At 39.7% G+C, this 12862-nt stretch overlaps 1 protein-coding gene across 1 annotated transcript in view; it reads right to left on the bottom strand.

The window, feature by feature from the left end:
* The window catches only part of LOC136866682 (protein O-mannosyl-transferase TMTC1), a 1311158-nt gene that overhangs the window by 7879 nt on the left and 1290417 nt on the right, over window positions 1–12862 (bottom strand). Inside the window, exon 13 of the mRNA XM_068226806.1 lies at window positions 8067–8278. Within this exon, the coding sequence (XP_068082907.1) occupies window positions 8067–8278 (212 nt within the window). The remainder of the gene's footprint in view (window positions 1–8066; window positions 8279–12862) is intronic.

Below are 12862 nucleotides of genomic sequence, written 5' to 3'. Positions count from 1 at the left end.
ATAGACCTTCGATATTAACAAAGCCTATCTTTCAGTCTAGTTACAACTGTTTCTCCCTGCCTTCTCCAATTCCATCCTTGTTTGCTTCTCGTCACTATCTCCCTCTCCACTTCTACCTCCATTCCATCAGAGATTGACATTTTGGTATTCCCTTTCCTTTCCCTTTATACCTTTATTTTTCTAATCACACAGGTCCTTAAAGCTCCTGATTATCCCTTTCATCAGTGTCTCGACCTTTCTTCTCCATCCTTAAACCATCACACACTGTATATGTTCTTTCTTGAGGAACACTATCCAACAACACTTTCTGCTCCTGAAAACCCGTATTTGCACCCTCACTGCACTGCACTACGCTAGCTACTTGACTTGACTCTTCATTAGATCTTTCCATGTTACCACTCTCCTCTTGAACGGCCACCTGCCTACCATCTTGCCTTGTAGTTTGGTCCTCTCCTTGTTTGAGCACCACCTCCAGGCCTTTCAATTTTTCCCCCGACCAGACAAACCACCAGTTACCATTAGAAACCATCAACTTTTGGTCCACAATATACACCCTGAGACCCTGAAGCCTCGCTCTCCCTAAATGTTTCTTCAGAATTTTCATGTTCTCCTTTCCTTCTCTTCCCAGGTCTCTCTTGACCCAGATTTTTTCACTTTGCAATTTCCTTTCATTCCTTAGCACTACGTCTGCCATTAGAGTAAGTATTAACTTCACTTTGATTGCTCACATTCCTATAACTTTTCCTACCCTCTCAACATCAAATTTATTTTCATTTTATTTTGTACGACGTCTACCACTTTGTATATAATGTTCACTTTATTCTTACTACTTTCTTCCTGCACCCCATATATGAAAATACATTTCTTCAACCTATCTTGACTGATGCTTTCCGTCCCTTTATTCAAAATATACACCTCCTTTTCCAGGTTATTTACTTTCTCCCTTAACTTTTCAATCTCAATCTTATTACTTCCTACCTTTTCGACTGTGATTCTCAATTGATCTTGGAGCCGTACCTCCATATTTTCGAATTTCTTAATTTGATTTTATCAAATCCTTAATCTCCTTGATACTGTCGTTTTCTTTAATGACTTCTCCAATCGCCTTTTTCATATTCTTCCAGTCCTCCAAACTCATGTTTCCAATTTCCATTGGGCCGGGGTTCAAGCCCGCAGCCCCTATAACTAGTAGCATTGATATCACCGCCGCTACCAGTAACACCTCGCCCAACTACCCCTGCACTCCCTTGCTTGCCGCCCGCATCGACGTCTTCTTCAGCCTTCGCTGCCAGCTCCCGATCGCCGCCCTGTGTTGCTCAGTGCCTACTATGTCTCTCCGTACCCCCCACTCAACATGTCTACACTGGTTGCTTGCTAAAGTTGAACTGGTAAATATTGTATCTCCTCACTCGGGATGAAACTCCCTTACCATTTATCATAATCTGTCACCTGATAAGTTTTAAATAACACTTCCAGAAATTCATTGAACAGGAAAATTCACATAACACTACAGCACTGTGCAAAAAACGGCATTGAACTTGTTGAATGATGTAAATATCCCGTTTTGCTGAATGAACAACAGGAATTTTAATTTTTAATCGAATTTCTGTTATTCCCGTCTGAGGAATTTTATTTTTAAGGTTGTGCGCTAAAATCTATCTTTGTAAACTGCAACACAAAAAATGCAATGTACCGGTTTTATATGAATACATAACAATAAGAAAATACAATTTGCTGTTTATTTCAAGTGCAATATAAATAAAACCGGAACATATTGGAACGTCGGTTTTCTTGCGATTATAGCACTTCTTTATAACCAAGGTCGAAAGCTGCAGTCGCTTAAATGCGGGCAGTATCCAGTATTCTGGAGATAGTGGGTCCGAACCCCACTGCCGACAGTCCTGAAGATGGTTTTCCGCGGTTTCCCACCCATTTTTACATCAGGAAAGTGCTGTGGCTGTACCTTCATTAAGGTCACGGCTGCTTCCTTCCAACTCCTAGCCCCTTCCCGTCCCACCATAAGACCAATCTGTGTCGGTGCTACGTCAAGCAAGTTGGAAAAAGAATATACTATATCCGAATCAACATTTTGATGAGTATTGGAGGAGATCGTAGTCACAATCGAACGACACTACTTCACTCCCCGTCGGGCGAGTTGGCCGTGCGGTTGGGGACACGAAGCTGTGAGCTTGCATCCGGGAGATAGTTGGTTCGAGTCCTACTGTCTGCAAACTGAAAATGGTTTTCCGTGGTTTCCTACTTTCTCATCAGGCGGTTTCCCACCCATTTTCACACCAGACAACCTCAATCAAGGCCACGGCCACTTCCTGCCAAGTCCTAGGCCTTTCCTATCCCATCGTCGCCATAAAACCTATCTGTGTCGGGGCGACGTAAAACCAATTGTAAAACAAACAAAAACTTCACTCTCCTGCCAAGTGTGTTTGCTCTCTGGCTTCACTGTGATGTAAGCTGTTCGCATTTACGCCGCGCCAGCCCAGCCCCACTTGGCTAGGCTCAACGGTCGCCCAGCTGAACTCATTTGCTCTATCCTGTCCGAAGTGACCTCCCTTGGTCAACACTTGTTCTCTTGCGACCCCGGCGGTATTAGCCCGCTGTCACACAGGGCATCGAACGATCAAGAGCGACCAACTGGCATCGAGTACTAACGACTAAATTCATTTACCTTGTCACACTGCTCATCGATCGAGAGGGATCGACTGCACGGAAACAGCTGATACACCCGCCCAGTACCGTACAGGCTACAGACGTATTCATATTCACGAGAGAAAAAGAATGTGTTGTGAAAGCGATAATTCGGGTGGAAATATGATTGTAACCTATGAATATATCAGGAGAAAGGAAAGAACCAGACGATCGCAATGGACAAGGTAAAGCGCCATGGAGAATTCCATCAAAGTGTGCCTTCGTTGTGGAATGACGAAGAAAAATTCAGAAACTAGTACCGAATGCCCATCAATAATTACGGTATAAGGAATTAGAGGAAGAAATGAAGTCACTAATAAACATCAGGCAGACAAATTACAGGAAAAGTGTAAGTTCTGAGGAAAGGCTGATACTATCGTTAAATTCAATATTCACAACGATTTTTTTAAGGTTTAACGTCAGAAGTGATGTTCATCTCCGAAACAACTACTGTATGTCCGTGGCAAAATATATCAAATAAAAGATTAGTGGCAGGTACATTTCTTTGCATTCTACAGGATTCTAATAAAGTATTGATAAAAAGGACTGAAAACTGTTATGTACAACAATTTGAATTCATAATTTGAAGGTGCTACAATCAACAGTGGAAATATATTTATTTAGGCCTACAGGTTTCTGGACATTGGTGACTCCTACAGATTTAGGATTGCTCACAATACATCAGTGGATTTGTTCCTATTATATGTGATGCCATTCATAGATCACTACAGCCAGAATTCTTGACAGGGTGAAAATTCCAACAAAAGCTTCACAACAGTGGCTCATTGTAGCCTACTTCAAATATAAGACCAATACCATTTATGCTTATTTGTTTTAATGATGCTGGATCTTGGGTCATAATTACTGTCTTTTAAAATGATATTTTGAGGTGTTTGTTAGATGGAGGTCAACAGCTTTTTTTTAAATATATATATACCTCTTGGTGAGATCCCACCTGCGAAAATAATAGACATATCAAGAAATGTTTCCAGTCAAAATTTACATTACCTAATGTAGAAATAGTATGTCAAGTTTCATTACAATCCTGTAAATAATTTTAAAAGAAAGAAAAATGCACATATGTTCTGAATATTGTGAAAATGATAAAAGCAATGGAGTTCCTTACACTGTTTCTCTCCCTCGTGATCCTCTGCAAATCTCTTGTTGCCTCTCCTCTTCTTTGTTATTGTGCCATGTTCAGAATAGTATCATATTGCTTTCATGACAAGCATGTTGCTGAATTTCTGTAGGCCTACTGTGTTTTGTGCAAAGAATCCAGGTCCATATCCAAACTTTGCAAGAATGACAATCCTGTCTTAATTTATATCATTGAAGACTACATCAGGTTCAAAAGCAGCTAATTATACCAAATGGCTGTGAAGAAAGGTTGTCTATGGACATCTTTTCCAAAGTAAATTCTCTTTAAGGTTCTGTGTATTTACATATGTGTACATTTCTTGAGGAGTTCAAGTGAGGCTAGTGCTCTGTACACTAGCTTAATAACTATAGGAAAAGCTCCTGGAATATTGTTCTAATAAGTAAGTTGGCAGTGTAATAGACTGATACTTGTCACAACTACATGTAAATTATACACAAGGCCTTGTTTATTACCCTCATCACTAAGCATAAAGTACTGTCTCCCCAAACTTTGCACTGGCAAGCTGATCTAATTGCTCACTTGGCAATAATAAACCAATTAATATAAATCCTTCACATCCATCCAAGTTACTGGTAAACTCCTTGGTACAGAGTAACAACTTTTTCTGCAAAGGTCTGATAGGACTCTCTTTCTTACCTCAATGTTGATTTTGCCTTTCTGTGTATTGTTCATATGTAACTTCTTTACTGAGATGAACACTACCAAGCCTATCTATCCATCCTGAAATACTTTCCTTATGAATCAGTTCAAGGAAAATGAAAACTTTGCCTTCAATTTCACCAAAAATGAGAACCAAACACTGCAAAAAAATAATAGGTGCTAATAACAAGCACCTTGCCTTCTATTTTTAGAAGTGAAGAGTATGCCTTTCTAACAACTAAATACTATTGCCGTCTACAGTAAAATGTTATTTAGGCCTATTGCTCAGCTGGTAAATGATTTAATTTTGCTATATCTTACATTGCCTGTCAAAACTGTTTGTAAATACCGATTATATAAATTAATGTTTGACAGAGTAGGGTGTATGGGTCTTGTAAGATCTTGAATTGACTTACAGGGTAATTAATCTACTCAACCTTTTATTACAAGCATGTAACTGTCATATGAATATATTTTTTATAAATATGTACATGTTCTGCCATCATATCCCCTTAATATCACATCACACAAAATACAGTTTTTTATGTTGCAGATTAATATCTACAAAACTTTGGTAGAAACACCTGTCAAAATAGTTACAAATGAATTTTTCATCTTTGTCTTTCATTGTTTATATGGATCTACAGCACAAAAAAATAAAATAATGGGTCTACCTTGATGCCCTCTATAGGCCTATATGTTATTAATAAATTATAAGTACTGTAACAGACATGAAAGTAGTGATTGCTGGTGCAGACAGGTACCAATGGCAGGAGAGTACTTGGAATGAGGAGATAAAGGCTACCCAAGTTACAAAGGTATAAGGTAGCAGGGAGGGATTCTGTCAGGTATAACTGTAGTAAGAATTTTGTCCTATATGAACGACTTGGTCTATTGAAACTGTGCAATCTAATATCTTGCAACTTCAAAAAGGATGCAATGAATATGACATGAAAATTAGTTGTTTCAAGACTAAAGTGATGGCAGTAGGGAAGACACCTAAAATAGAACTGAATGTCAGGTTGAGAATACAAAACTGGAACAGGTAGATAATTTCAAATAGAATACAGATGCAGTAAACCCAATGCAATGAGCTTGCAGGTGTGATCAACAGTATTCTGTAAGAAGGCAGTCAGCTCCTGGACAAAACTACTCATGTCTGTACACTGGTCTGGTTTCAGACCACCTGTGCTGTACAAACCTAGTACAATGAGTTTGCAGTTGCGATCAACAGTATACTGTAAGAAGGAAGTCAGCTCTTGGACAGAACTATCAGTACGCCAGTCTGGTTTCAGACCACCTGTGCTGTACAACTGCTTACTACATACACACAGAAAGGACCTACTACATGTATTTCAAAATACTCCTTTCCTTGTAAACCATACATGTTCTTCCACATAAAATATACAAATTAAGATGTTGTAATAATGCTAATAATTAATAAAAATTGGAGTTAAGGTTCTTTCCCATCAGGTGTTAATACACATAACTCACTGAGGATTCCAATAAATATTGATAGATAAGTATAACAAAAACTGATTCAATTTAAAAAGTAGAACATTTCTCAAGAACATAAATTTTATTAGATTCTTTCTTGGTCTAACAGTGTATACAACAGTTCCTGAATCTTAACTTTGAAAACCCTTCAACCTAGTACACTCATTCTTTCCATGTCATCATGAAAACACTAAAAATAACATTGATTATGATTACCTACATTTTCTTTTCAATTTTCAGTATCTTTTCTAAATATTCACTTAACAAATCACTGTCACATTTCTGTTTCTTTTATTTTTAACTGCTAGCAGAGCTGTTTGTAGAAGCAGAAGCCACTGGACTGGAAGTTGAAGTCCCTTCAGTAATTTCTGAACTGTAGGAGTTAGACCCCTCCAACACAAATTATTTCTGCTTCCTCTTCCTCTATTTCAGCATGGTGAAAAGGCTCTCATACACCAGGTGCCACTTCCATAGTTGTGTTTGTTATAGAACTGAAAAAAATTAACAACATATTAATGCAATTCTTCTAAATTGGAGCTACATTTTAGTTTGGACACAAGACTTCTGTTTAAGAAATTGTTACTTTCAATAATTATTGTAGTAAGATGATTGTTAGGTTAGATTATATTATATTACTTTCAGTTATATCTGATAAATTGATGAACAGATGGGTGGAACTTATGGCCTACAGACTGAATCTTCCCCTCACTCTTTCACAACTAGAACACTGGTCTGTAGTGTAGGCCTACTTTTAAAAATAAATATTACTGAATTGTACCTTCTTCCAGCAATGAAGAGTTCCAGAAAGTTGAGGGCATTGAAGTAGATCCATTTTATGTTTTCTGTACAGCAGAACCTGGGAGGAGAGGGAGGATGTTATCTCTCCAAGTTTGATATCCAGCCATCAGAATTTTCCATGTTTTGGTACAACTTTTTCCTGAAACAATGAATCAGAATATTGTGACAAAGAAAATATACATGTAGTAGGCCTACTTATGACATAGGCCTACACTTATTTGTCATTAAAGCGAACAGTGGTATTCATTTCATTAGGTACGCGATTGAGGTTAGGAAAGCACTGCTTATGTTTTCCAAACATTTCTTCAATTAAGTTACAAGAATGATAATTACTACTTCTCCTAGTGTAACTTCTTTTACCAATCTATTCCGTATAATATATTTTATCAATAAATAACCCAAGATAACACTATTCATAAGATAATCGTAATCAATTTAATAATTACTTACCAGTTTTTGTCCGAATTCTCGACGCTATACAATGCCATACAAAATTCACGGTCTCCCTATTACTATATCCAGGGAGTCTAGGATTATACACCACTTTGTTTTCATACACTAAGCAAATAAATGTTTCGATTTCATCAACAGATGACTATGTTGCGTCCGCCATCATCGAACGACTGCGACTGAAAAACGGACACGTTTGTTTTCACAAACCAGTCGATCTTCATCGCTCGTAGTTGATCGCTGACGATCGATGCTGTGTGACTGGTGCCACTGCCCTCTGTAGGTTTGTTTTCTTAGTCGGTTGATCGCAGTCGTTCGATCGAGCCTGTGTGACAGCCCCCTTAGATTTCAGAGGCCTAGGGTGTCTTTAATTTTCACACCCTTCGTAGCCCTTGTCTTTCTTTGGCTGATACCCTCGAGTGTCGGACCCCTTCTGTTTTTGCCTCTGATTAGTGTTAATAGAGGATGGTTGACAAGTTGTACTTCCTCTTAAAACAATCACCACCACTACCGTTTAGAAAGTATTAAGAGATAAATATGAAAGTGGGTGAAATGAGAATTCTAAGACGTAGCCTGTGTGTGGTGTGACATGGAAAGGCCAACTGTGAAACCGCACGGCCAACTCGCTCAGTGTTGTTATCCTGTTATCCTGAAATAATCCGCCTGTTTTAGCTTTGTACTCCGAAATCTATATTCAGTCCTCTGAGGTATTTTACCATCTGACGTCATTGTAGTCTTAGAAATGTTAATTTGCATATCATAGCCTACTAGTTAGATTTCTCTTCAATCTCTAAGACATCAGATATTTTATACCAGTTACCTGTGTCGTGAAGCCAAGCAGCATACTCTGCTAGATGGTCTGCACTGGTCGGCTGCAGGCGCGTCACGTGACGTAACAATCGTCCGACTTCAGCCTGCAGCCCGCGGCCTGAGTAAAGCTTTGTAAGCAGTAGGTACGCCGGAGTGTAGGCAGTGTCCAGTCGGATACAGCGCTCCAGCATCCGTTCTGCCTCGTCACTGCGATTCACTTTTCTGAAACAAGAACAGAGAACAGTGGTATTAGTGACAATAAATCCAGGTACAGTATAAAGCGATTAACTCTGCTGTGTTTAGTTTGATGGTTGATAGTAAAATATTATTATACCGCTGCGCCTTACTTTTTCTTTCGTTAGATATCCCAACTAACGTCACTGGCGCTGTGATGATCGATTCACCTTTGCCGTACAGCAAGCTACAATCGCCCTTAATTAACCATTTACTGCACCATCACCTTTTCATAAACATGTATGCGACAAGTATTTACACAATGCATCAAACCGTCATACTTCTTCTTATTATTTATCTGTTTATCCTCCAGGGTCGGTTTTTCCCTCGGACTCAGCGTTGGATCCCACCTCTACCGCCTCAAGGGCAGTGTCCTCGGGCTTCAGACTCTGAGTCGCGGGATACAACTGGAGAGGATGACCAGTACCGCGCCCGGGCGGCCTCACCTGCTATGCTGAGCAGGGGCCTTGCGGGGGGAAGGAAGATTGGAAGGGATAGACAAGGAAGAGGAAAGGAAGCGACCTTGGCCTTAAGTGATGTATCATCCCTGCATATCCCTGGAGGAGAAGTGGGAAACCACGAAAAACCATTTCCAGGGTGGCTGAGGTGGGATAGAACCCACCTCTACTCAGTTGACCTCCTGAGGTTGAGTGTACCCCGTTCCAGCCCTCGTGCCAATTTTCAAATTTCGTGCCAGAGCCGGGAATCGAACCCGGGCCTCTGGGGATGGCAGTTAATCTCACTTACCACTACACTACAGAGGCGGATCAAACTTTCATACGATTATATAAAAGTATGTGCCAATTATAAGCTTTCAGCAGGGCATGAAATGAATGCTAAAAGCGATGGCTTAGTGATGTAAAATATGCGTGCATTAGTGAAGTGGAAGTAGTTCTCCATCTAGTATGCTTTCCGGTAAATTTCTGGCTGGAGTTACCGCGGTGTCAAAGTTTAACAGGTATGCTGCTAATATATCTGCGGTTTGTAGGTGGATTCGAAGCCCGATTGAGCCTGATATATTTGCATTTTATACTTCGAGAATCACCCACAAAGCTAATGTATCCGAATGCTGTCACGTTGTGGGTTATTTATTTATTTATTTATTTATTTATTTATTTATTTATTTATTTATTTATTTATTTATTTATTTATTTATTTATTTATTTATTTATTTATTTATTTATTTATTTATTGTTTTTCGTCTGTGTAGAAGTCTTTCGTGGTACAGGTGCTGTGCTTCCTGTGCATTCTGTTTTACTTCACCGTAGATGAGGAGCAAGTCCACATACTCACCTGTTGAATACATAGCGAAGAAATGACCAGTACTGCCAGGCTGCAGCAAGTGTCAGGCCAGTACACATAGAACATGTAGCCCTATTTTGTAAGCTGTTGGTTGAATATTGTACGAATAGCCTTGGATTTGATCCTGAAAGCTTAAGATATGAATAAAAATGTCGAACGTTCGTCGGATTCAAATCCACTTACAACGGAAAATGCGTTAGTACATCTGTGCTTAGCCCATAGCACCACTGTCACTGCTGCCTGGTGCTTATCCGAAAGCATACTTGGTGTAAAACTACTTCCGGATTTAAAAACTCTCACATATTTTCTGTCAGAATGCTATCCATTTTAGCGTTAATTTCATACCCAATCGAAACCCTATAATTGGTGCGTACTCTTACATAAGCGTATGACAGTTTGATGCAATGTGTAAATACCTGTCACATATATGTTTGTGCAAAATTCTGATTATTATTATTATTATTATTACAAATTGTTTTACGTAGCACCGACACAGATATGGCTTATGGCGACGATGGGACATGAAAAGGCCAGGAGTGAGAAGGAAGCGGCCGTGGCCCCAGCATTTGCCTGGTGTGGAAATTGGAAACCACGGAAAACCATATTCAAGGTTGCCTAAAATGAGGTTCGAACCCACTATCTCCCGAATACTGCATACTGGTCGCACTTAAGCGACTGCAGCTATCGAGCTCGGTTATTCTTGCTGTAATGACGCAGTAAGTGCTTTACAACCGACTATAACTTGGTGTACGACAAAGAAAAATGGACCATCATACCACTGACGTTCATTAATACGCCTAACAGAAAAAAGTTAGGCGCAGCGGAATCACCAGGTAGAATCGGAACACAGTCCTAGCTAGATAGTAGAGCCTGAGACTAGGATGAAGACCTTGTTCAATGCAGTATTATTTGAAAAACTCACATACAGTACGTCATTTTCGTTTTGATAAATAACTCATATGTAAAATAACTCCTGTATGACAACATTATAAAAGTAGTTATCGCAAGGTATTACCAGTTACATTAGTATTATTTTATTATTGAAAATTGAAAGTTCACAGCCTGCTTCCAGTTATTTGACCGGGTCAGGAATGGAATGAATGAAGCGCCCATCTAGCAGCAAGGATAGGAACTTGTGCCGGCTGCCGAAGCCTGTAGCACTCCTCTGGGGCAATGATTCATGAATAACAGATGGAATGAAATAATATTGGAGAGTGTTGCTGGAGTGAATATGACAGCGAAAACAGGAGTACCCGGAAAAAAAAACTGTCCCGCCTCCGCTTTGTCCAGCACAAATCGCACATGGAGTGACCGGGATTTGAACCACGGATCCCAGAGGTGAAAGGCCGGCGCGCTACCGCCTGAGCCACGGAGGCTCTCTATTATTATTATTATTATTATTATTATTATTATTATTATTATTATTATTATTCAGAGTCCGCCTCTGTGGTGTAGTGGTTAGTGTGATTAGCTGGCAGCCCCGGAGGCACGGGTTCGATTCCCGGCCCTGCCACGAAATTTGAAAAGTGGTACGAGGGCTGGAACGAGGTCCACTCAGCCTCGGAGGGTCAACTGAGTGGTCGTGGGTTCGATTCCCACCTCAGACATCCTGGAAGTGGTTTCCCGTGGCTTCCCACTTCTCCAGGCAAATGCCGGGGTACCTAACTTACGGCCACGGCCGCTTCCTTGTATATCCCTCCCGAACTTCCCATCCCCCACAAGGTCCCTGTGCAGCATGGCAGGCGAGGCTCTCTGGGCGAGTTTCTGGGCCTCCTCCTCAGTTGTATCCCCCGAACTAAAGTCTCACGCTCCAGGGCACAGCCCTTGAGGCGGTGGAGGTTGGAAAACAAACCCTGGGGGGGAGGGGGTAAATGGATTAAGAAAGGAAGAGAAAGAGAATAAGAAAAAATCAAAATGAACATTCTAAGACGAAAATACAATAAACCATTTTAGAATTAAATAGTTTTGTTCCGTAGATGAAATGCCATTGGTGACAATCGTTATAAGAGTGTTCGTTTGTTATACTTGTCTACGCAACGTGAGACCGAATTTATTTTGAAACCAATATCTCCTTTCAGGAAATGCCTTTTTGATTATATAGCTTTCTCTTAGTGCAGATGTTCTACTGGTATACTTTAGGCCAGAGCTCCCATTTCTCTGTTTTATTAATAATTGAAATTATGCACAGTACACGACTTAAAGTCCAATTTGCACAGTATGAACAGCATTTCCGTTCATTCATTCATTCTTTCATTGTTAAAATACTGTAGATAGGCCTACATGTTTTGCACTGCACGATTGATGATGATGCTTGTTGTTTAGAGGATCCTGACATCTAGGTTTCGCCGTGCGGTTAAGGGGACACGGCTGTAAGCTTGCATCCGGGAGATAATGGGTTCTAACCCCACTGTCGGTTTCCCTGAAAATGGTTTTCCGTGGTTCCCCATTTTCACACCAGAAAAATGCTGGGGCTGTACCTTAATTAAGGCCACAGCCGCTTCCTTCCAACTCCTAGGTCTTTCCTATCCCATTGTCGCCATAAGACCTATCTGTGTCGGTGCGACGTAAAGCCACTAGCAAAAAAAAAATGTGCAATAAAATGCGTCTACACTTTCATTTATGTCACTAATGAATTGTCTACATTGTTCGGATTATCGATCATCTGGATTGATTGGAACTGGTCTCATTTGAGCCGGATAGACGGAGTTCTACCGTATACATTCGAGCACACACACACAAAATTCTGGTATAGAAACAGAAGGAAGCACAGTTGTAACATGAAGTTGCCATACCAAACTATTTTCTTGATGATAATAATAATAATAATAATAATAATAATAATAATAATAATAATAATAATAATAATAATAATAATAATAATAATAATAATAATAATAATAATAATTTAGAATAAGTTCTTGGTTAAAACTAATAATGGAAGCCAACACGGTTAGATTTGGAGTTTACATAGTTGTACAGTATTTTATTTACTGAAAGGTTTAATACGGCAGCGAGATTTTAGTCAGTTAAAATGTAGAAAGTGGTTTGGTCCATGCTAACGATTCTAATGGCAGAATGCGCTGTAAGTTTGCTGTCCAGTATCATGGAGCTTGAAAAGGAAAATCAAGTGTATGATATGAAAATTTTCATTTTCAAGATTAAAGTGATGTCAGATGGAAAGAACTGTATGTCAGTTGGGGAATTATAAAATGTCATCACCATCGAGTGTCCAGCCTGAATCTCCTGGTCTCCAAACTCGAATGTCAGTTT

The sequence above is a fragment of the Anabrus simplex genome, chromosome 3, assembly GCF_040414725.1.
Source record: "Anabrus simplex isolate iqAnaSimp1 chromosome 3, ASM4041472v1, whole genome shotgun sequence".
NCBI lineage: Eukaryota > Metazoa > Arthropoda > Insecta > Orthoptera > Tettigoniidae > Anabrus > Anabrus simplex.
This window is presented reverse-complemented; position numbering and strand designations above follow the sequence as displayed.